At 35.8% G+C, this 23993-nt stretch overlaps 1 protein-coding gene across 1 annotated transcript in view; it reads right to left on the reverse strand.

Moving 5' to 3' along the window:
* The window catches only part of RFX6 (regulatory factor X6), a 36605-nt gene that overhangs the window by 11783 nt on the left and 829 nt on the right, over nt 1-23993 (reverse strand). Inside the window, exons 2-11 of the mRNA XM_010707437.4 lie at nt 23822-23978; nt 21997-22120; nt 20565-20626; nt 14387-14464; nt 11042-11069; nt 6118-6225; nt 3460-3537; nt 3255-3368; nt 1268-1317; nt 320-479 (exon numbers count right to left, since the gene is read on the reverse strand). Coding sequence (XP_010705739.4) covers nt 320-479; nt 1268-1317; nt 3255-3368; nt 3460-3537; nt 6118-6225; nt 11042-11069; nt 14387-14464; nt 20565-20626; nt 21997-22120; nt 23822-23978 — 959 coding nt within the window. The remainder of the gene's footprint in view (nt 1-319; nt 480-1267; nt 1318-3254; nt 3369-3459; nt 3538-6117; nt 6226-11041; nt 11070-14386; nt 14465-20564; nt 20627-21996; nt 22121-23821; nt 23979-23993) is intronic.

Raw genomic sequence — 23993 nt, forward strand, 5'->3', positions numbered from 1 at the left:
CACTGTGGACAAGACAGTGAACCTTTGCAAGGCAAGAAGGTACTAACAAAAATTCTCATATATTCCACTTTATCATATGATTTCCAAATATTCCCGTGATAGTAGTTCACCATAACCATGGTCTTTTCTCTCTTCTCTACTACAAAATTTTGAAGATCTATTTATGGCTTCTTCCTTCTCATTCTCTGAAAACTACGAGGCATAAGTCTTTCATGGCTGAAGCTGAACATTTAAAATACAAAGAATTAAAATCTGCTAGCCAGAAGGATGAACTGAATATAATTGTCAATGTTTTATGTACAAATCTTATTCTGTTTACCTGGGCTAGGTGTAAGAATGATGTCTGTCTTTTCAGGGAGGAAACAAATCTTCGAGCAATAGGAAGTTTCTTATCCATCAGGATTTCTGGTAGATTTTCCAAAGAGGAAACAACCCACTGTTCCCAGTTTTTTGCAAAATTTCTTATATCTGCCAGTAAACTACAGTAAAAAATGTATTTTAGAGAAATATCAATAAAAAATTTATTGCATTTGTTTAAAAATAATTCACAGAATCCTGGACGGATCTGTGAATTACTCTTCAGGTATCCCTGAAAGGAAACAGGAAATGACTGATCATCAAAAGGCCAAAAGTGACTATGTATTGATCTGTATCCCCTCTGAGAAAAAAACGTAAGCTATCTGCCAGTTGAAATGGGTTGAAAACAATTAGCTTTAAGAATAAACCATAAGAAATCCAAGAACCATTACAGATATCTGAAACTCATGATCTTAGACCCAAATATGACAGCCTTCAAGGGAAAGGAAAAGTGAGAAGATTCAAAGGTAACTTAAAATAATCCTCTTCTAACTGTCTTGTTGAAAAAAAAAAACAAAAAAACAAAAAAAACGCTTAGATACCATGAGGATGTGTACGATACAAACCTGAAAAGTATTCTGAAAAAAAAAAGATAATTATTTTTCCTCATAGAACAAGAGTATATTTCTTTCTTTTTTGGTCTTCCAAGGCTTTAGTCTAGAAGAAATATATTTCAAGATATTCAACAAGCCAAAAAACAGAACATAAAAATACTTTCTAATATTTTAAGGCTCTTCTACTTCTATAGCTGTCTTCACAGCTGGTATTATTTTGCCATACTTACTTTACTTTTCCAAAAATGAGCTTAAGTATTGTGAGGAAAAATCTCTAGATTACAGAATTTCTGCTATTTGTTCTCCATTTTCTTGGAATATGACTATCAATTAGAATGTATCATTATTATACCTACCTTTCTGGCATTTCTTGCATTGTTGCAGGGATAAGTACATCTGTAAGAACCTTCAAAAAGGTAACATAAAATGATATCAAACTTCCACTGGACACTTCATTCTATTCATTCTTGTCTATTTAGATTGTAAAATGATAAGGACAAGGAATTTATACAGAGTAAAGCCATTCAACCTAATGTCCAGATTTCTTGCTGTATTCATCTTCCTCCCATCACTAATAGGTAGGTGTATATGAGATATTTATACACCTAGATATTTCCCATTCCTAGTATGTGCTTTCTTGCAGCATGTTACTGCTTACAGTCGACCTGCCTTACAGTAGAGCAGTCAGTAGAAGTGAGGTGCCTAATTATTTTGACTTTTCAGACATCATTGTTAGTCCTAATATAAAGCAGACACTCAAGAGTCTCCCAGGTCCTCAGACACTATTAGCTGCCTGACTCTTCCTACTGTCATATTGCATGTGGCATTGAAGTTCTTCAGAGTTTGACAGATCACTTATAGCTAAGTGTGGTATTATGGTGCTGTTTTGGCAAAAAAAACTCTGCCAGCTGACATGTCTTCTGGGGTAGCATACTGCAGAAGGCAAAGTTTTTAGATCACCTATATTGTCAAAATATTTTTCCACTAAATATTCAAATGGTTTGATAACAACATAGTGGAATTCCTCCTTGGATGTGCTGACAAGAATGTCTAAAAGAATAAGAAAGAAATGGTGAGAGACAGAGAGGAGGGACAACGATAAATTCATGAACTTTGCATAGTTCTTCGTTATCAAATTTGTAATTCAGAGCTCCTCTAGTATTTCTTTGTCCATTAGATTAAATATTTATTATCAATAAAATTAGTATTGGATCTATTGGACCATCAGGTTTAAAGCAGAAAAAGCCTCACAAACATAGTGTACAATATATCTTCTACAAACAAATTAGGCATAATGACTCATTTCCGGGGTAGTAATTACCATCTTCATTGTTAATTACTTTCTCACTTTATAGCTTGATATGCTTCTAAGAAATACATATTTTCTTCCCTTGGAAATTTTCCCTCATTGTGCATTAAAGAAGGACAGATATATAATAATAAGTTTATATTATATAATAATAACTCAGTGCTAAACAGCCTCAAGTTTCTTCCTTTGTCTGCTTGGTGTTTGCTGTTATGCCATTAATTATTTCCTCCATACAGTTGCAAAATGTGTTAAAGAAAAGAGGACAATTCTTTCCTAATTAAACGATATACTGTTTCATAGGAACTTAAAATACTTTACACCTACTAGTTAATTATTTAATTTTACAAACTAAAAACACAAGAACTTTGTTAATTTATTTTTGCTCTGGTCCAGTCTTACTTAATTGTGCCCTTGCAATGCTCCTTAGTTTCACTAGCACAACTATATGTGAGATCATGCTGGGAAAAAGATCTAAGAGCTCATATTGCATAAAAAATTCTGCAAAAAAAGTGCCTCTTACTATTTTTTTAAAAATCTGAACCAGCTCAGAATGCAGCCAACTAAACGGTTTTGCTGATACATCTAACAGGATGAGAACAGAAATGAATGCTAAAAGGCAAGAAATTGGGCACATCTTAATCCAGTATTGTTCCTGTCCTGTACCATGAAACATAGCCTTTGAGTAGCAGATCCATAAGTGGAATCACCTTGTTAATATGTTGAACTGTCTTTACTGGTAGAAACTGCAATAGTATTTTATGTAAAAACATGACTTCAGTTTTCATTCAGGTTTAACTTATTCAGCCTTGTCAGTGAAGCCCACAAGCCTTCTTTTAGCTGAATACAAAAAGCAGGTAAGGATTTCATCATTAGTGAGCTGCTTGTAGTCATGGTGTTCTTCTCCTTGCTGATTCACATAGACAGATGCAGAAAGCAGGCATGACATCCTGCTGTTGTAACTTTGACACTGTTTTTACACAGATAAAAGCTATAACATGGCTGAGATTATCCATGCAACTAAATGCCTAACCTACCTTATACAGAATCGAGTCACAAACGCAGAAGATGTCAACAATGATGGGATTTTCAAGCAGGGGAAGAAGATGGTCAGGCATTCCTTGCCAAAAATGTAATAAGAAATGCTGTATCTAAAGGAGTAAGAACCAGAATTATGGACATAAATAATGATTTCTTAGCTCCCTATGTATATATACCAAGAATATGTTCAAACAATCTTACCTCTTCAAAGTTCCCATTAATTGCATTGTCAAGGACACACTGACAGTGTGTTTTGTACATCATTATAAGAGTATCTACCTATTTTGGAAGAAAGAATAATTAAACAGAGTTCCTTAGCTCTCCCTGTATTGCAATTTATATCTAGGTTTCTGCTTTCTGTAGCTAGAAATTAAACATGAAGTATAAAATGTATTACAATGCATGTTTACAGGTAGGGTCTTCAGAAGCAATGACATCACAAATCTTTATTTTTTATCAATACCTTCAAGTTTCAATGTTGCTGCTAGAAATGTAGAATACATTACACAAGGTGAAAATGTGAATATCAAAGTAAGGCAATAGATAGATTAGCCAGTCAGATGGCAAATTCACCTTTCTGAAAGCTAAGATTAATCCTAAAGAGTAGTGCAAGTTAATCATTAGGCTACTATAGGCGTCTATGAGTGTTCTGAAACATCATCTAGTTGGACAAATGAGAAAATAGCTGCCAGTCATTTGGTCAAAGTTTAATCACTGCCTTACAGGAACTGAACTTTAAAAAGCAAAACTCCCTTTCATCTCATCAGGCTAATTTATCAAAGTGGAGCGTTCCCTTATTTTAAGAACTCCACAGAGTTAATGCAAGAGTTTGTAAAAAATTACAGTAAATTTAAAAATTTATAATAAATTATAAAACAAGAATCTTGTAAAATATTTTCAGGAAGGAAATATGGACATAAGCAAAACCAATCTTATTGCATAGAAACATGGAAAGTTTTACTACAGATTTTGAACTTCTCCAGCAAACCAAAGTCAGGTTTTGAATGAATTTAGAACGGCTTTTATTCCAAGAGGTTGAGAACACAGATTTCTTTGGAAATTTACCTTGCTGACTTTCAGAGCTGCTTCTGCAACTACATATATTATAAAAAGTGGGGCAAAATATGAGATTCAAGAACAGCATGATAATTTTTTGAAAATTTTGGTAGAAATGTGAAGTTTAGATAATATTTCTTCAGAAACACATAATGAAGAAGATTATCAATCTATTTTAATATTGACTGCTACAGTTGTACAATCTGCAACAATTTCCATTGCATACGGTCTCTTAAAAGTTTAATGAAGGAGTCAAACTTCATATATGTACTCTCTTCAACAGAGAATCTAAGGATTATTTAGACATTTTCTCTGCTTTAAAGCTTGCGAAAGTCACTTCCCTTTTGTCTTCTGTTAGAGACGTAAAAATTGTTGTACCAATTTTGAAAGCATCTTACTTTAGGGGACTGAGTGATGGAATAGTAAGCTTAGGGATAACAGTGTGGACTGCTAGAGAGAGCTCAATAATCCTTGGTCAGATAAGCTAAAAGAGGGAAAAAAAAAAACAGGGAGGAAAGAAAATAGGAAATTAAAAACAACAAACAAACAAAAAGCAAAAAAAAAAAAAAAACACAAAAAACCTTCAACCAAGAACAAGGAATAAAGATAGAGTAACAGGGAAAGAGAGGGAGACGCATAAAAACATCTCTGTTTCCACAGCCTCTTCATAACTCCAGGAGCCTGTTTGCAGAAGGGATTCCCCCCTAAAGCCCTCTTGGACCCTCCTGTCATCTGGTCCCAATACCAGAGCACCCACAATGGTACCAATCCAAGAATGAAGAGAAAACGAGTTTAATCTTATAGTTCATTGCTGGAGTGGTAAAATCCAGTTTTATTTGTGCTGCTGTACTTAGGCCACAAGGAATCTCAAATGTTCCCCAGATGTAAGTGTTATAAGAATGCTGTTTGAGTGATTTCAATTCATGATGGAGTTTATAGCAGTAGATGAGGTACACTGCTGAGTACAACAGTTCATAGACTTTCTTTAGAATCTGTAAGCTTTCCAGCTAATATATGTGCTACAGATGGCTCTTTCTGTTTAGCTCTTCAAAACAGGAACCCTGGTTTTCACTTACATGGAGCAAATTTAAGAGGAAGGGCTCATTAAACAAAAAGTGTTAAAGCAACATGTCTCAAGACAACCACCATTATGATCTATACTGGAGCTTAAAATTCAAAGTTCACAATTTGTACCAAAAAGGTATCTATCACAGTTCAGGGACATAGCAGTCTGTAATGTGAACAGAAATAAAATACAGACATCACAAAGGAAAGCAGCCAAAGATATAAAGCATACTACAGCAATACTTTGAACTGACCCTTTGGTTAAGCAAGATTGTATACTTACTACTGGAATACAACTTTACTAACTTCCAAAAAAAAAAACCAAACTGTGTACTCCGATTTTCACAGTCTCTTTTCAAATAATGAATGATTTTAAAGTTCATCTAATTATTTGCTGTGAATTATTTGTTCTGATCTAATCAGAACAAAATTTACCTTAAATCCAAAGGCACTTGGAATGAATACAACTCTGTTTGTTTGTTTTGCTCTCCCCGTCTTACATACCATCAGTTTGTGAAATACTAGGTCAGTTAATAGGTAAATAATTCAACCATCTTTCCAGAGGAGAGCCAGTTAATTGGTGTTAGTAAAGGTTTGCCCTCTCTATAAATCAGTCACCTCTGTTTGATTATGGACATTTCTGGCTCTTTCATGTCAATACCTCAAAGGCTAAGATATGAAGAAACATTGTGGCAATTTTTGATCTGTAAATTAGAAGAGAAGTAGCTCATATTTTACCTTGTCTTTGGAAATGCATCCTTGAAGTAAAAGATGTTGGGCACTTGGAAACTCTGGGAGGAGAGTTCCAGTTTTGGAACTCAGAGAATATTTCCGAGTAAAACCACCCTGAAATGTGAGGGAAAAATAGTAACAGTGAAATACCTTATTCAACTTCAAATGAAACCAACAATTCATGCTACGCTTGTATATTATCTGAAGAGTCTCTCAGCATTCTAGAATTTTTACGTTCAGATTAGTCTTCAAAATAATGATGCTTATCCAGACCTGTATTTCAGACCAGAAAGGTAATGAAATATATGCCTAAATCTAAACTATACCAATTACAGTTATCAGAACAATGCGATCTTTGAACCACATTATTTCATGGAATTCCATAAGCTTTGAATTTAGTCTGTGTTTAAAAACTCTGTAGAATAACATCAGTTACTCTCTTCTACAGGATGGATTGTGATATCCTCAGGGTAACACTAAGTTTTATTTAATATGCATCTTTCCTGTGCAAGGAGCTTGGGTACTGGTGGTGCTATGGCTCTCCCCTGTTCTCTTCCTGCTCTGATAGCACTACGAGAGTGGATTCTGCTGCTTTACTAAAATACCTGACATTTTATTTTATCATAACTTTTTATAATATTTAATAGCATTATGGTGTGATGGTATGTAGGGACACTTCTGAACTATACATTTATTACGTAGCTTCCAGTAATTGTGACAGAATTAACATGAAGCCCCAGAAAATATCTTCTAGTTCTGTCTCCTACTCCACTGAAACATGTGCACACATAAACCCATGTAGGAAAAAAAAAGACTGATTGAGATGTGTATCCTTCTGCATCATGGCACTGATTTTATCTGGCTTCCTCCTAATCTGTTGAAGTGACTCAGAGTTTGGCTGCTCACTTCAGTGTCTACATCTGGTTCAGTGAACATTTTTGAAGCATTTTTTTTCTGTCTATAAGAACAAAATAAAATTATGCTGGGTAGCACAAGCATAGATTTACACAATGGAAAAAAAAAATCCTGTAAAGCATTTCAGTCCTGAAATTCAAACTCAGGAGTCAAAGAATAAAGCTGGAAAGAGAAAATGCAGTTTCAAAGGAACTTATAGAGGAAATGAATATATGATTTTTCTAAGGCTACCTCTTTAACAACAAGAAAGAGAAATAAAAAAGAAAGGGTGTTCATTAGCATTATGGCAGTTTTGTATCTTAGTAAGGATGATTTCCTTACTGTGGTTTTGTGTTCTCCTGCTTCTTTGTTGATGAATTGTCAGCACTGACCTAGAGACAAGATAAATTTGTCTTGAATTACACTAAATTCTACTGATTTGAGAGTTCCTTGCAGTTCTTAAAATTCTCCAAGTCTCTTTCGCTTTTGAATTCTGAAATATTACGGACACATCTCATAATAGTTGCTGACTGAGGAAAGATCTGGAATGATTATTAGATGTGAGCCTTTGGAGAGATGGGATTTGGATGGACAACTACTGCCTTGTCTGCGTCAGTTCTCAAACTGACCATGAAGCAATATAAAGTAAATCTATCCTCATTTAAATTCCTAACCTTGTACGCTCACAGTCTGGTTTAGTCTGTTTCTCCATAGATTGAAACAGTCACATCCTGCAGTGATATAACGTTACTATGCCTATATTTATAACATGAACCACGTCATGCTTATTAAGCTCTAAAATGATTTAAGATGAAACCCTCATCCACAAGAGAAGCAATAGAATCTGTGTTATGGAGCTTCCTTACTGAATCATGCTTATTCTCAGAGGACTTCATTCACTTCTAGAAAAGATTATTTGGCTGAAACTCATTACATTTTAGTCTACCCAGTCCTTATGTTAAAGCCTGGCAAAGGCCTTGAGCAGACTTTCTGCATATTCCTGTGGTAAATCCATTACTTCCGAGCAGATTCTTTTTGTACTAATGAACGGAATTTTTGGCCATGCTCTAGGTGTTTGAATAGCACTTTAAGTGGCCTTTTCCTACCCCTTTGCATACAGTCAAATTTCACTATAGCAGGTGTAGTAGGCTTACAGAAAAATATAGTGTGAAGGAGAGCAAAAAAATATTCCCTAAAAATGTTGACTCACCAACTGGAAGTCATTTTCAAGTAGAATTATCAGAAACACTGACAAAAATATAGCTGTAGCTGATTTATTCACTATGTATATTATCTCCCATTTCTATAGGGTGATATCTCTACCAAAACAGCCAGAAAATAGAAGTTACACAATGTAAACAAACTTTCCTTATGCTACCTACTACCCAATTACATACAAGCTCTAAGTCAAAGAAGTTATAGAAATTTTGAAGCATTAATATTTCTTCATGTCAATACTTTGCCTGTAAGTATCAGGAACTGCTTGTGCTTTTTTGTTTGTTTGTTTAGCTTTTTTGTTTTTTTTTTTTTTTTTTTTTTTTTTTAATAACAGGAGCAATCTTGATTACTTTAAGATGTAATTACTCAGGAAATATACTAAAAATTCTGATTAGAAGGATTAGTTCATGCAAAAGAAGGCAATGATGTTGGTGGGTGACTTAAATAATTTGCAATGTTCCGTACCTTGCTAATGGGCTTATATGACTGTGTCTCAGTTCTAGCCTTTATATTTTAACCCACTGCCACTTGCCCTTTCAATTTAATGCCATCTGTTTCTAATGGCCATTTAACATTAAGATAATGACAGTAATATTATCTGCTTAATTAACCATACAGACTCTAATGGTGCACTAACTGGTTTAGATAAAAGAATTTGCTGATATCTCCCCCTGCAGAGAGAATACTAGAAAATGTGATAAAACATGCCAGAAGTAAACAGTGTCTCTGGCACTAAGTAAGTGTTCATTCAAATGCCATTTACTCAGTATATTTAGACAATCAGAGCTTTAACATCTTTTCAATGTCTTTATGTTCTTACTGAGACACCTTATGCAGTCATTGTAAATGTTTCTGGAATTCTTAATTGCATGTACTTTCAAGCTTATGAATAAGGACACTTCGCTATTCACTTTAACGGAACGTATGTTGCCAAATTTTCAATAACTTGAGATTATTAAAATTCAGTTTTGACTACAAAACTATGTTTTTCTCTTAAGAGCCATCTCAGTAATTTCAGACAACACAGAGCTACAAAATAGAGATCTCATGCTCTTTTCTCACTTATTTCCACTGACATATCTGTGATTATTTTTCTGAGAGGACCACAGTATTAAAGTCTGGAGCAGAAAGGGCAGAAGCGAGATAGGTTTATGGAAACATGAGTTCCACATCTGAGATGGAACTAAAGCATATATTCATTTATGCCAAGGGAATCAGAAATTTTTAATTCACAAACTCTGAAAAAATGAATGCTATAGTACTGCTGATGAATCCTTGAATACGTTGATATCCCATGGCATAGTGCTATCTTCTTTTGATAAGATAGCTGATTATCTGAACAGGGAAAAATGCTGCAAATCTATAGGAACCTTACTAAAATAATTGATATGGTGTTACCATGGGAAACGATCAGATATGCTGGTGAGAGTAGGGATTGGATGAAGAATGTAAAATGCTTAAGAAAGTGGCTCCAGCTAAACAAGTGTTTACAGTGAAACTTCTGGACTGAAAAGGAAATGAAGTGAAAATTCTCAAAGATCAGACTTGGGACTGATGTCACAGAGTATTTCATAGATTAAACTAGCTGACATGAGCTAATGAAAATCATCAGTAAAGAGGAAGACCAAGAGGTCATGTAGAAATATCTGGATGGCTTTCAGATAAGGGCAATAAAGGGGCTGAAAATCAATAGAGTAAAGCTACACTCTCAGGGACCAATAAGAATTTCTGCTATCAGCTAGGAAAACTGCTTATCTGAAAATGAAAAAGTAGAAAGACCAGTTTTCTATCAGTTCATCACAGAAACTATATTCAGTCTGGTAAATTAAATGGCATCAAGAAATGACCCCAGACAATATCGAAACTATATCATTCAGAATGGTTCCTCACATTTTTTTCAGTTCATGCCAGATACAACTCTTCTAAACAATTCCCAGCCATGCTTCAACTGTTACTTCATCCTTAGGGCAACGAGAAGTGACTATGCTGTTTTTAGGATTAGGAGTTCAGTAGTATGGATGCAGGCTATGCCATGACAATTGAACTCGGTGTCAAAGAACAATCGTAAGAGCACTCCTTAACCATTAAGATAGTAGTGCAATGTTCTTTAATCTTCTAGAACAAATATGGCCAGAATGACAATGACTGTATTAGATGGCAGAGTACTAAAGCTGTAGGTGATTTGTGAAACTGACACATTCCAAACATATATCGTTCTAGGATTCATCAGAAGAGATTTTTCCAACAGAAACTGGAGACATGCCTTTTGCAAGACTTTGTTAAAAAAATAAATAAATCTATGGAGATAATAACATTGGAAGAAGTACAGTGAAAGGCTGTAATGCTGACCATAAGTGATTAAAGAGCTGTTTTCTTTGTTACAACTAGTAAGAAAAAGTAGCAAAAAGATGTATTATAATAAAATGTCATGCTGGTGAAGAGGTATAAAATTCCATTTATCAAAACCCATTAATTTCCAATCAGATCAATGAGATTCTGAGAAAGCCTTCCTACAAAAGTAATGGATACAAAAATCTTAGAAGCTTGACCTTGAGCCTCTGTTTAGGAAAGTCTATTACAAACCTCTGCAGCTGCAGGGAATTAGGTTGGAACATGAACCTTGGAATTTCTCTTCCAGTCTTACTTTCCAGTAGGTATTTAGAGGAGCAAATACTCAGTGACATGAAAAAGGGTTCTGCAGTCTAATCTTTAATGCAAAATACTGTTGAAATTTTGAAAGAAGTGAATGAAGAAAACCACAGGTCATGAATACTATTTTGATTGATAGAAGTGAAAGGAAACCAGCTAAAGAACTTACCTCATTCTTCAACTTGCTTCCAGAGAACCTTTGAAAATAAATGTATTTTATTATTTTTTCATAAGTAAAACATTTTTTGTATACATACAGGTATATTCTATCATTCTGTCATATACACATAGTTACATACCTGTATCTACATGTAAAATAGGTCGACTAGAAAAATGACTTATGTTTCTCCAGATATAATACTAAAACTCATGCTTTTTTCTAAACTTGTTCCACTGGCTAGCAAGTACATTACAATATCAAGAAAACTTACTGAAGGTATTTTTTAAACATGAAGATTCAGACCTCTGACCAAAAAGTGAAGTATGAAACTAATTTCAGTTCATTTTTTTGGATCTCTGCAACTTCACAAAGATCAGAAGGGCAACATAATGCAAGTCCACGAGGTCGAGGAAACTCAAATTTTTTGATGCAGCTGAGTAAATTCAGAATAGAAAAAAATGTATCTAGAATATACACTTTCTAGGAAAATTAAGAAAACATAATGATCTCTCACTCTCTTTTACCACAGTACTATTTTGATACAAGCAAAATGCATTTCTGACATGAAATATTTTGTAACTATCAAAAATACTTTGCAGTATGGTGACAGTGCTTTTAATAGTCCATTCCAGAGATTCCTGATGAATTCAATAGACTAAGAGGCAGACATTAGAAAAAACACCTTTTAAATTATAGCTACTTCACTAGAGAATGTGTAATGATAGAGACTCTAAAGGATCAGTATAATGATAAATGTGCAAGATAGCACTGCTTGTTTGATCATTGTTACTTCCTCTTCTGCCAGCTGATAAGATATTGTGGGCAACACAAAGTCTTATAATTATTAGCAGCAATGTGGTCATTCCATGTTATTGAGATGCTATACTGGCAGGACTGAAAACCACAGACTGAAAGATTATGAATTCCACCTGCTCAGGCCAGGCACAATTCCCATCATGTGATGATTCATTACGTTATCCACAGAATTCCCTGGTTTGCTGATAGAAGAGCATGAATGAAGGCATAACTCTGAGTTGACTACAATGAGTTGCTGATTAGCTTCATAGCTAATTATTTTTGCTATGGACTGCAGGTTTCTACATAGATAGTATAATGTACACAGAATGTACAGCAAAAACACTAAGCAGCATCTGCTAGTATTGCTCCTCCAGAACCTTAATCACAACCTAAAGCTATCCTTCTCAAAATGCTGTGTATATCAATAATTTTAGTGTCAGTTACTCTCCTTTTGTGGTGCAAAGTTTGGTATCTAAATGAACTAGGAGGTCAAATTTACTGTGGAATTAAGCTGTTTAAGAATCAACAATCCTACATTTAAGACTACTATAGTCAGCTCACTTACGAAGATATTAACATTCAAATGGCAATTAAAGCTGAAATGGAATTGCAGGTCTATATTTAGGCAACTAAACCAAGGCCCCTTCTAATCATTTCACAAGCTGCCATTTACTTAGCATATGTTGTGGTAAAGACCTACACGTACTTTTACTTGTATTGGAATAGTGTGATCTGATACCATCATCAAATCATATATTTTCACTGCCTATTTCCACTCTGAGATTGGTCCAGGAAAAATTTTTTATTGCTCACTTCTAGAGCAGTGATTGAGCAAAGGGCAGAGGTTAAAGATGGATCATTATATTTAGCAGCCAGTAACTGGGTATTTACTCACTATTTTGAATCCCCACATTGCCTGAGTTTTCTTCCCTGTAAGTCTGCTATTAACCCCAGACTACTGCGTCACTGTCCTCACACAGCCATATCCAAACACAATGATAGCCCTGACTATGCGAAGTCAGCATTCGAGCTTCTGTTCTAAATCAGCTAGTGTCTGCTCAACCCTGAAAATTCAATGACTCCAACATGAGAGCACAAGTCCAGACACAAATAAAAAGTTCCTAGCTAGTGACTGCTAAGCAACTGATAAGCTGAGAGTCCGGTCCCTCTTCTCGTATTTCTTATTCAAGACAGGGATATCTAGAGTTACCTGTAAACTCTTTGGAAACAAACCACCTTAATTTTAGGAATTTCAAGACATGATTCTTTTGGTTTATTTGGCATAATTGGCGCAAAGATTCTGATATGTAGTGTACAGGATTTTCAAAAATGCACAGCTATCTCAGTCATATGAAAAAATGGTTTTCAGAAGCGTTAAGTACTTGCAAAAATCTACATATATGTTTATGTGAGCAAAGAAAATCCAGCCCTGAGGAATTTTGCAGAATCTCCAATTTGTTTGCATTTATGATTATTAGATTGTGTGAGAATAGAATTTTCAGTGAAAAGGGCATTGGCTGACACTGAGTTGAGGTTTAAGAATTACGATATTCCTTTACGTGAAAAGAACTGATTTTTGTCAATTCAATGAGCAATTTGTTCAAGATAATGCTAAATTGTGAAAAAAAATAATCTAGCTGTACACCAAATTTGGACAAACGATGGGTAAGGAAACAGCATATTCCATTCTATTATACCTTAGGCCTTCAGTAGAGAGAATCCTCCTTTTCAGCATTACTGGTGACATTACCCTCAACTTTTACATTTGTTCTGTTGTTTGGAAGAAGGCTTTTTGGATGTAAGCTGAATCTGACAGCAGCTGAATTTTCTGTGTGTGATTATAAGCTCATTTACTCTTTTCCTTTCTCATAGTTCCCACTTACATGGGCATACTGCTGTAGACAATGAAAGCCGTCATTCAAGCCATATGTGAACACAGACATTTGTTTTACGAACTATTAATCTTTGGCAAACCAACAGGCAGCTATCGTAACGTATTGATCCTGCTAGCTGTCCCTTAAATAAATATAATTAGAGCTTCCTGGGTTAGGTTTAAACTGATATTAGCCAGTTAAAGGACCTGTAAATATTAATCTACACTAACCCCTCCTCCCTCCTACCCACAGGTGCCAGCTTCACACCGTTCTCCAGACGATTCATAATGGGAAGCTGTCCTGGGGAAAGAAATCACAGGATGATGCACAAGCAAACAAAATGAGACAAGTATTCCGGAAAATGTGTTTTGCTGTCTTACACTAAAAAATCCTCTTATGGTATATGTTGATGCAGCTCTGTGCTGACTACGATGAGGCCATACTGGTAGATACGAGAAAAAGATCCAGATCAAGCTGTTAAAACAAAAATCAATGTATCTAAGGAGCAAACTGTTACCTAAATCTTTGAATGCCAGATATTGACAGTTACAGCAATATTAGCTCTGGTATCAACAGCAATTAGTGTCCTACCATCCTTAGAGAAGTTTTAAGTAACACCTCCACTGACCATCTTTCTAAAGCAGGTGCAGAGGCTTTACATCTCAGGTGTATTCTACTGTACCTGGTTAAGCCTTTGCCAGAATACACAGAGTGGTAGTATGCACTGCTTTCTTTAATGCCAATTCCATAATAGTGATACCTGTGAGGGAAAAAAAAAAAAAAGAGTGTTTTTATTTCTGTATGACACGTCAAATAAAACAAACTGTCACATTGATCTTCAATGCCATATGAAAACTTTCCTCAACAGTTTCTACTAATTTCTTTCACTGCCATAGAAAAAAATAATCTAGTCTCATAGAAAATAGAATTGTCATGATTTGATCCAAAATTCAAGGCTAACATCTTCTCTAAATTTAAAACATTTTCTCTTTTACAATCATATTATCTGGAAGAATATATCTACCAGAAACCTGTTATATCTCTTTTTCTTAATATGCATTGTCTTTCTCTTTAACTCCAGGTTGTTGCAAAGGTGCTGGTTTGATCCATCAGGTGTAATCTATCAGGTATACTACTGTTATATCTAGAGGATTTCACAGAACACTTCTCCAGTAAAAGTAACTCCCTACTGCTTTTTTTCCCCATAAATTAGTGTTCATCCTTCTGTGATGAGCGATGCTAATGCATTATTCGTTCATTCATCTCCTAGGTTGTAGGCTGACAGACTCTGCTTTAGTTGCTTAAGCAGTTATCATCTCCATTCATCTCCCTCATTGCTCTCCTGGAAATTATTGCCCTCAAAGCAGAACTGGAAAAAGGAAATATTTATTGTATATCCCCTGCTGCTCTGAGCACAACACCTTAACAACAAGAGCTGGTGCTAAGAAATTTGATTATACATAAAATACTGCTTTCCACTGGTTTTGCTATGGAAGAAGTAACCTTCCCGAGCAGAGTGGGAGAGCAAGATTTGGTCGTAGAATAATTCCATCAGGGGTGATAGGCAACACATTGCACTGATTTCACTAAAACATCTCAAAAACTTCTCAAAAACTTCATTGTTAAGATACAATCATAGAATCATAGAAACATAGGCTTAAGTTGGAAGAGACCTTACAGATCACCTAGTTACAAGCCCGTGCCAATGGGCAGTACTGCCACTCACCAGATCAGGCTGCCCAGGGCCCCATCCAACCTGGTCTAGAACACCCCCAGGGACAGGGCATCCACAGCTTCTCAGGGCAGCCTGTGCCAATGCCTCACCATCCTTTGAGTAAAGACTTTCTTCCTAACATCTAACTTAAATCTCCCCTCTTTTAGTTTAAAGCCATTTCTCCTTGTCCTATCACTATCATACTGTGTAGAAATTCTGTACCCCGTCTGCCTATAAGCTCCCTTTAAGTACTAGAAGGCTGCAATGAGGTCTCCCTGATGCCTTCACTTTTCCAAACTAAACGAGCCCAGCTCCCTCAACCTATTTTCAAGGAGAGGTGCTCCAAACACCTGATCATCTTTGTGGCCCTCCTCTGGATCCATTTCAACAGCTTCTCATTCTTCCTGTATTGGGGGCCCTAGGCTTGCACACAGTAAAACCCTCCAGCAAGTAGTTCATAGAACATATGAAGGTTTTCAGCTAATTCCTGCTATTCCTGATGATGCTCATTAAAAAAAAAATAAATTACAATTCTACAGTTTGTTTTTACATCGGGTAGCTGTAGATAGAACAAAAAACTAAAATGCTTTGTATTTATAAATATGACTAAAGACATTAGATACAAAATACACTAAGAAAATATTTGTTGGTGATAATTTTGCTCAGCCTAGGTGGATCTGAATGTCTTGGCTGACATAGTCATTTCTGTTTTCATTGGGTGCATCCAGGATTTCATAGCCAAAAAACTGGCAAAAAGTGGCTGCTGTTAAATATCATGGCTTATATTGTTTGTCTGAAATTGATGAATCTATGTAATACTGGTAGATCACAGTGGCGAGACCCTTAAGAAGGCCAAATGTCTCTCATGTCTCTCACCTATTAATTTACTACTGATTTTCTTTTCCTGAAAAAATATTTCTCTTGGGATGGTGATGTGATGAACAGAGCATTTTAAAATATCTGTTAATTCTCAGAAGATCAGACACAGGTACATCTGCTTATTACAATTCCCTTTTTACTAAATAAAATCAAAGGTGAGTGACCAAATCAGAGCAACATTTCAAGGTGGTTTAGGATGCCTTACACTAAATGTGGCTTTTCATTAAATGTCAAAATGCTGGACAGTTGTCCTCTATTTCAGATACATTAGTGTGTCATCTGTATTGTGAATTAAAGTCCTGAAGCTTTTCAGTCATTACTCTTGGTTAAGGGGTATTAAACAGATGGATTTGGGCCAAACGTCTATATCAGAAAATTCCTAATATTTGAAAGGGTTCTGACAAAAATGCTAAAGGCATGGACATTTTTTTTTCTCTTTCATGAAAATGAAGTTATTTTCGATGTGACTTAAGTAGTTTTGAAAATGTATATGTATGGATCCTGTGAAAGAAAGAACAGCGTTTACTTAATTTGACATTACAAAGTTTGTGCATTGCACAGGATGAAAAACTAAACAGAGCTCTGATTACTTCTTTAGAAATGTTACAGGCACAGTAATGTACTTGGTACTGGCCATATAAGCAAGCATTTCTCTGCATCCATTCTGATATCCCAAACCTCTCAGTTTCAATTACACACCAGATGGAACTCCCTATTGTTAAACCACAAGCCAAAGAAAACCAAAATTTCTTGACACGTAAGGAATTAAGATCTACATTATTCATTACCCAATTTAGTATTAACAGATTTAGGGCTAGAAACAGGCCCCATGATTTGCACTCTCAGTTTGTAATGGCAAGCAAAACGTTTGTTCCTGTTCTGGAATGCCCCAAGATACCAGAATTTACACTTGTGACATTTTATTACATGAAGAATAGAAGCTTCAGCACCTATTCAATGTGTCCTTAGAGCAGAGCAACTATCCTTCTAATTTCCTTTAATGTTTACTAACAAAATAATACAGCTTTCTAGTCATGGGACAGAAGTTATATTAAAAAAAAAATTATTTGTGCTTTTCAAGTTGTGTCTGGCGTGCTTCATAGAGTAATAAGACATAAAGATTTTTGTTCTCTTACATCCCAAAGTGATTAGCTGAATATCTCTTTTTTGACTCACTGTTGATAGTAATATACCTATTCCAGATATGCTGATAACATCTTTACCCTACAACTTCAAGTACCCTTTTTCTGTCCCCTTATACGTGTTCTACTCTTCTATTTCTATCATGTAATTCATAAAATTAAATCAGCTGGCATAAGAAACTTACTCTTGATTTTTGTAACAGATCTATTGAAAAACAAACTGAACTGCTTTTCTCTTAATTTCAGTGGCTTATTGTAGCATATGTTCCTATGCAACTAGTAGCCCTGATTTTAGCATACACTGACACAAATGATAGCTGATAAGGAAATGATAGGCTTAAGCTGTTCAGGGACTTGCAATAACTTGTTATCATGGGGCCAGATGCCATATCAGTTTTATTAACCCACTAAATCACTCCTAATAAATAAGATAATAGTTTTTAGACATGATGGATAAAAGCTAAGATTCAACATTGGTCAAAGTCTACATAGAAATTAAATTGTAACTTGAGCTCAGCAGCCTCCTGTGTGCGTTTTCCTGAATAGCTGCTCCACATAACTCATGTACAATGAAGATCACATCTAAATTCTACTAGTGGCCATGGTATATTCAACACTGCCTGTGCAAAAAGGAGGCTTCAGAACCTGGTCTACAGACAACCATTGCTTAAGAAATGGTAATCTCAGAGAAGAGTTTGCAACATTTATTTATTTATGGTGCTCTGCCCTCCTTCAGTCAGCTGGGATATAGAAATTTCCCCTGCTATTCAGCAACCTGGAGTGATCAGCATGGGCATCAGAGATAAAGTGAACACTGCTGACAAAACTATGTTCCAATACATTGTACCTTTTTGGTCAAATGATTAAATGAGTATTTTAGTATTTACATTTTTGTACACTCTGACTGAGGACTTAAGTCATTGAATTTATTAGAACCACTTTTAAGGCTCCCCCTGGAACCTCGGATAAAAAATGCTACTCAGAATCTGAGGAGAAAACAACATTTGTCTGTATATCTCACACCTTAGAGCAGCACCCGTGCCTCATAACTTAGAACAGCAGTGTTCTAAAATCCAGTTCATGTTCATGAGTACGGTGTAGGAGAAAATTTCTGTCACCTTGAGGTTGCTGGAATAGATAATTTATTTTCTTTGCTTTCTTCTGATCGTGGACAGGCTCTATCAACGTGTTACTGTGTGCACATGCAGGATGTGCAGGGCTCTTTTTTCTTAGGAAGTTTGCTTTGCTTTGTAATATAAGAATAATGATTCTACTGGAGAGCATTTTCATGCTTTTGGACAACAACTGCTTCCCGGGCAACATCACAGCACAAAATATCACTGTCAAATATAGCTAGTGCTATTATTTCTTCTCTAATGTTACATCCAAATAATAGCCGCAACAACAAAATTAAAAAAAAAAAAAAAAAAAAAAACCACAACAGGAAACAAGTCACTTCCACTACCATGCTTAAAATATAGAATTATTTGCTAAGAGGAAAACTCCCGTGGGGAAAAAAAAAAAAAAGAAGAAAAATACACCAGATGTTCAAACAAAACCTGCTGATGCCTCATCCTCCTTTGAGGAAATTGCCCAAGAACAGTTAATCCATATGAAAATATGGCACATAATACCATCAAGGTCAGTAGGGCTATTGGATCTGCTGAAGAAATGTCATGTATGAAGTATATCTGTACTAGCACAGTTAAATATCTTAGAGTAAAGAGAATTATAGTGATGCAATTAAGTCTATAGTTAGATTCCCATGTCAAAAACAAGATTTGAAACATACCTCTTTACTTAGTGGATGCCTACATACTACGTTTTAATGACACAGATATATTACATGTTTTAGAAGTTTGGATCCTGTTTATGAATTTATTAGATATATCAGATCAAAAGTATAATGAGAATCTTTGCAGTATTTTGCCCTTGTATTCTCTCATTCATTAAAACTTGAAAGTATATCTTTAAATATGCTGGCTTGTGAACATGAGTAAGACTTAATAGAGGCATTCAAGAATTAGAAGGTTGCCAAATATTTCTGCACAGATTATGAATGCTATATCCCTTAAAAATTTAAACACAACAGCAACAGCAAATGTCCATCTGAAAAGCTGACCAAATCTGCAGCAGCTTGTGCCTGTAACCATAGCTGAAGTTCAGCACAGCAGAAAATGCATGAAATCACTCTTATTCCCTATACATGGCTTTTCTAAAAGTAAAACTCCTTAAAAACTCTATAGAGCATCTACAGATTACTGCTTCTCTACATTCCTTACACCAGTACATTTTCACTTCCTTAAATAGGAGCGTTTCCTACTAAAAGTTAAAAAATCAGCCGGGGGGAAATTCTTCAGTATGTTCTCAGCAGACTTGGCATGAGAACATAGGTGAGAGAGTGGAAGCAAGGGATGTTGTTACCGCTGTTCACCACTGCTTTAGACTCATTTTATCACAACTAAAAACACAGTGCCAGAACCAGAACAAGCAAAACATTTCACCACAAGTAACAATAATACGTAACTGCCCGCAATTTGTTTCCACATTCTAACATTCTGCAGTTTAAATGTACAAATCAAATGGATACATTGTATATGAAATGACCATGCTACAGGCTCTATACTTATCAGAGCTTTTAAAAATTATCCAGATACATACTTTCTTCTAAATTTAGGAAAGTGCTTTTTTTCTTGAGCCTTTAAATTAATCAGTATTGCTATGGACAGAACAGTTTGAAAGTTGTCAGGCTTACAAAAAGCAAATGAAATCACAATTAAATTGCACATTATTTATAGAAAGATGAACAGTTGTAATGATGATATGTTATAAAATGTTTTATACACACACACACAACATTTTGATGTATGTTCTCAACAAGCGTATGACTCTATAAAAATAACTGTGCTGTAGAAGGGTAATTAGTTTACTTTTAGAAATTATGCCTGCCGTAATGTTTTCACTTAAATGCTACTTCAGTTTCATCGTGTACATCACAAGTTATCACTTAGAGCTTTCCATCTGAATAACCCCTCCTACCAATTAGTACTCATTATGAAGGCAGGAAATACATTTGATTCCTAGAATGTATCTGGTAAGCGGATACACAGATAACTGCGCCTTACTTGGAATGGCCCCTTGTTCCAAGCCGCCTTGTGGTAAGGAGAGGGAATTTCTGGCGAATGGTCTAGAGAGAAAATAACTGTATTAATTTCTAACAGTGGCAACTTTCTTAGGCTTTTTTTTTTTTCATGGAAGAAACTGGAGGATAAATACGGATAAATACACAGCCTAATGTAGTCTGTAAATAAGTATTTGTGGCACATAAGAACAACATAAGCAATTAAGCATGTTGTACGCCGCAGAGGTCCTTCCAACCTAATCCATCTCACTGTGTACCTCCAGTCTTCCCAAGTTCCTTGTCTGCTCTTCCTTTCCATTTTCACTTCTACAATGCAAAGGCTTCTCCCATGATCCTGCCCCATTCAGATCCCTAAGGTACAACTGTATCTTTAGCTTCGGAGATCTAAACAGAACCAAGGGAAAGATTTGGCTGCCAGACATTCCATTTTCAAAGTCAAACAGCTAGAAATAAGCTGATTTTTTAATTAAAAAAAAAAAAATCAAACTTTGATTTGAAAACTGACTTAAAGGCTAAGGAAAAAATATTTCCTTGCCTTGTAGGTATCTCTATTCCCTTCACTATCAAAAGGCTGCACAGTCTTAAACGCATTTATGCTCACTGAAACAGTATGTAAGTTTCTGTTAGGCACATAATGTGATTTAAATAAAATCGAGAAAAATATTCTGTCACTGGACTCCTGAGATTGAAATTACTGCCCTAAAAACATCCTACTCTTCCCATAAAGAATAATGCTTAAGGGAAAAGACTTATTAAGAATAAAACTCAGTAATAGAAGTAGAATGTAGACACAGCTAATAGATCTCTGTCAAAACAAAGTTTAAATGGAAAGCTGATGTCTTCCTCATTTATGTTGGAACTGTGTAATGAAAATTAGATACACACTGAGAAAGTGTATCTTATTCAAGATGAAAAAATTAGTAAGTGTACATTTTATGAACTGGATTTAAAATCCATTATTATTATTTAATTAAATTAATGCATTTTGCTATCTACAAACAATGAAAAGATCAGCATTTTTGGTTTCCTCTTTCACTAACTACTCAGAGTTTAATTAGGAAAGTTCACATCTCCCTTTCATTAAAATGATTTCAGGATTAATTGTCGGGAAAGGCAGAAAAGGGGATAAATCAACTTTTTTTTTTTTCCCATTCAGGAGCTCTTTGCATTATTAACTTTTATTCCCCTTCTTGTATCGCTTGTTGTGTCACTTTTCAGTTTGCACTTTAATATAATTAAAAGCGTCTTCTATGTCTCATACGTAATCACACAATTAGTTTAATTATGTACATTAACAGCAAAAAAAAAAAAAACAACAAACCAATGAATTTATTAAACATTTTAACACAGGTGTACCAAACTCTAAGTCTGTCATAGAACTGGCCTAATGAACGATGAAGACATTTGTTCTTTACCTTCCCAAAAGTTGCGGCACAGGCGGGTTCTAGCTTCTCTTTTCTGCAGAAGTCTAAATAATGTGCATAAAGGATGCATCTTGGTAAGCAAACTCCCTCACAGACAATGTAGTTTTCTTCCAGCCTGTACAGAGAAAGAAACTGCCAGAGTAAGAAGCAACACAGCATGTTTCCACATTTTATTCTCCTTCCCTTTTTCTGACACTGCTCTCTTTTTAATTTTTTTTTTTTTTTTTTCCATTTCACTAAGATTTCTATGATGGCACATATATGAGTTTCTACTGAGTAAGACACACACCAGAAATTGACCGCACTCGATGCTTAAGGTAGCTGCACAATATAGAACACCTGGGGCCAGGTCCCTTTTCCTAATGAGTCTTCTTCAATGTAATTTGATTTAAATGATTTTTATTTAAATGACTATCACGTAAGAACCAACCTTGCTCTGAAAAGAGGATCACCAATTATGCAGTGAAAGACCTGGGTTTAAGTCTGACCTCTGAACAGAGCAGGGACTTCATCTTGCATCTTCTGTCCAGTATACGTTTAACACCAGAAGTTAAGTCTCTCTTTTTTTTTCCTACTTAGGATTTTTATTTTCCACATGGGACCTGAAGCTGTTTCTTGTCCAAACCATGGCAAAAATCAAAGATCTGACATTTTCTGGGGTATACATTTCTGTGCATCTGTTTGTAAAGTACAAGTGCCCGACGACGGTCAATGAAGTCAGATTTAAAAACAAGTAAAAGCCAGTTGTCTCCTCTGTAGCTCAACTATTGGTAACAGAAGGTGGTCCACTCCTGATTGTTTCTTTTCTTTGTCAACATCAATCATTTACTCCTGGAATCATCTACAATAAATTTGTTTTCTAAACTACACCAGTGTATAAGAAAATACCACGCAGTAAATACTGCACATGGAATAATTTTGCATGTCCTCCCCAGACTAAAACCCTTACAGTTTTCTGTCTGCTCTAAATCAGATGTAAACTAAAGTAAGAAACTGGGATATTCACATTATTCTTGTTGTTCAGTCGTAAGGAAATCTCCAGATTTACAGCCTGTGTTTGGTATCTCAGTTCCCATTTAATTCAACAGTACTGCTCACTAACTTCCAGAATACTTTAGGAAAGACCTAAAGCCTTAGCTTTTAAAGGTTTAAATTCTGTAGGTTAAAGCCTACAGAATTTTAACTCTTCTTTGGTTCATTTGTACTAAACTGAAACAGAGGGCATCCGTGGGTGGTAGAATGTAATGCAAAAAGTATAGCAAGAGACAGTGAAAATTTAACTGTCGTTGCTGTATAGAATAATAACAGCAAGTATAATTCTTAGGTAATTTGTCATTTCTACATTTTTTAAAGACATTTAGGTTTAGTGCTTCCGAAAAGAAGACAGAATGTTATTTTCCTGAAACAAAATGACATAGAACTGACTATATACATATTAGTAGTGTATCCCTACTCAGTCAAGAGATCAGCTAAACAAACGCAGTTTCATTCCATGTTAGAAGCCTAGATCACATGTCCAGGTACAATAAGCTGATCCACAGTGCTTTCTGTCCCAAATAAATCTGATCTTCCATCACCTCTCACAGCCGTATGCCGGGGGAACCCGACAGAGGTTTCTGCTAACAGGTAAACCTCCGCTAATTCAGAACATCGGGAATTTGGGGGAGACGAAGGTTATCAAAAGTTGAAATAAGCCCAAGGAACCCAATGAACGCAGCCAGGGCCAACGAGCGGCGCGCTGCGTCTCCCGTTGCCAGCACTGCCCCGAGGCGGAGGAGCGGCCCTTTGGGAGCCCCCCCCGTCCAGCCGGCCCTACCACTGCAGGGTGAGCTGCGTCTGCTTCTTCTTGTCCTTCATCATCTGCGTGATGCTCTTCTTCGGGGACGGGCTCTTGTCCGCGGCTCTCAGTTTGCCGTCGTGAGTATCCGCATCCTCTTCTTCCGAGGAGAGAGTCTCGCCGTTAAAAGGCACTTCTGCGCGAGAGGGAG

Source organism: Meleagris gallopavo, chromosome 2 (genome assembly GCF_905368555.1).
Source record: "Meleagris gallopavo chromosome 2, MGAL_WU_HG_1.1, whole genome shotgun sequence".
Taxonomy (NCBI): Eukaryota; Metazoa; Chordata; class Aves; order Galliformes; family Phasianidae; genus Meleagris; species Meleagris gallopavo.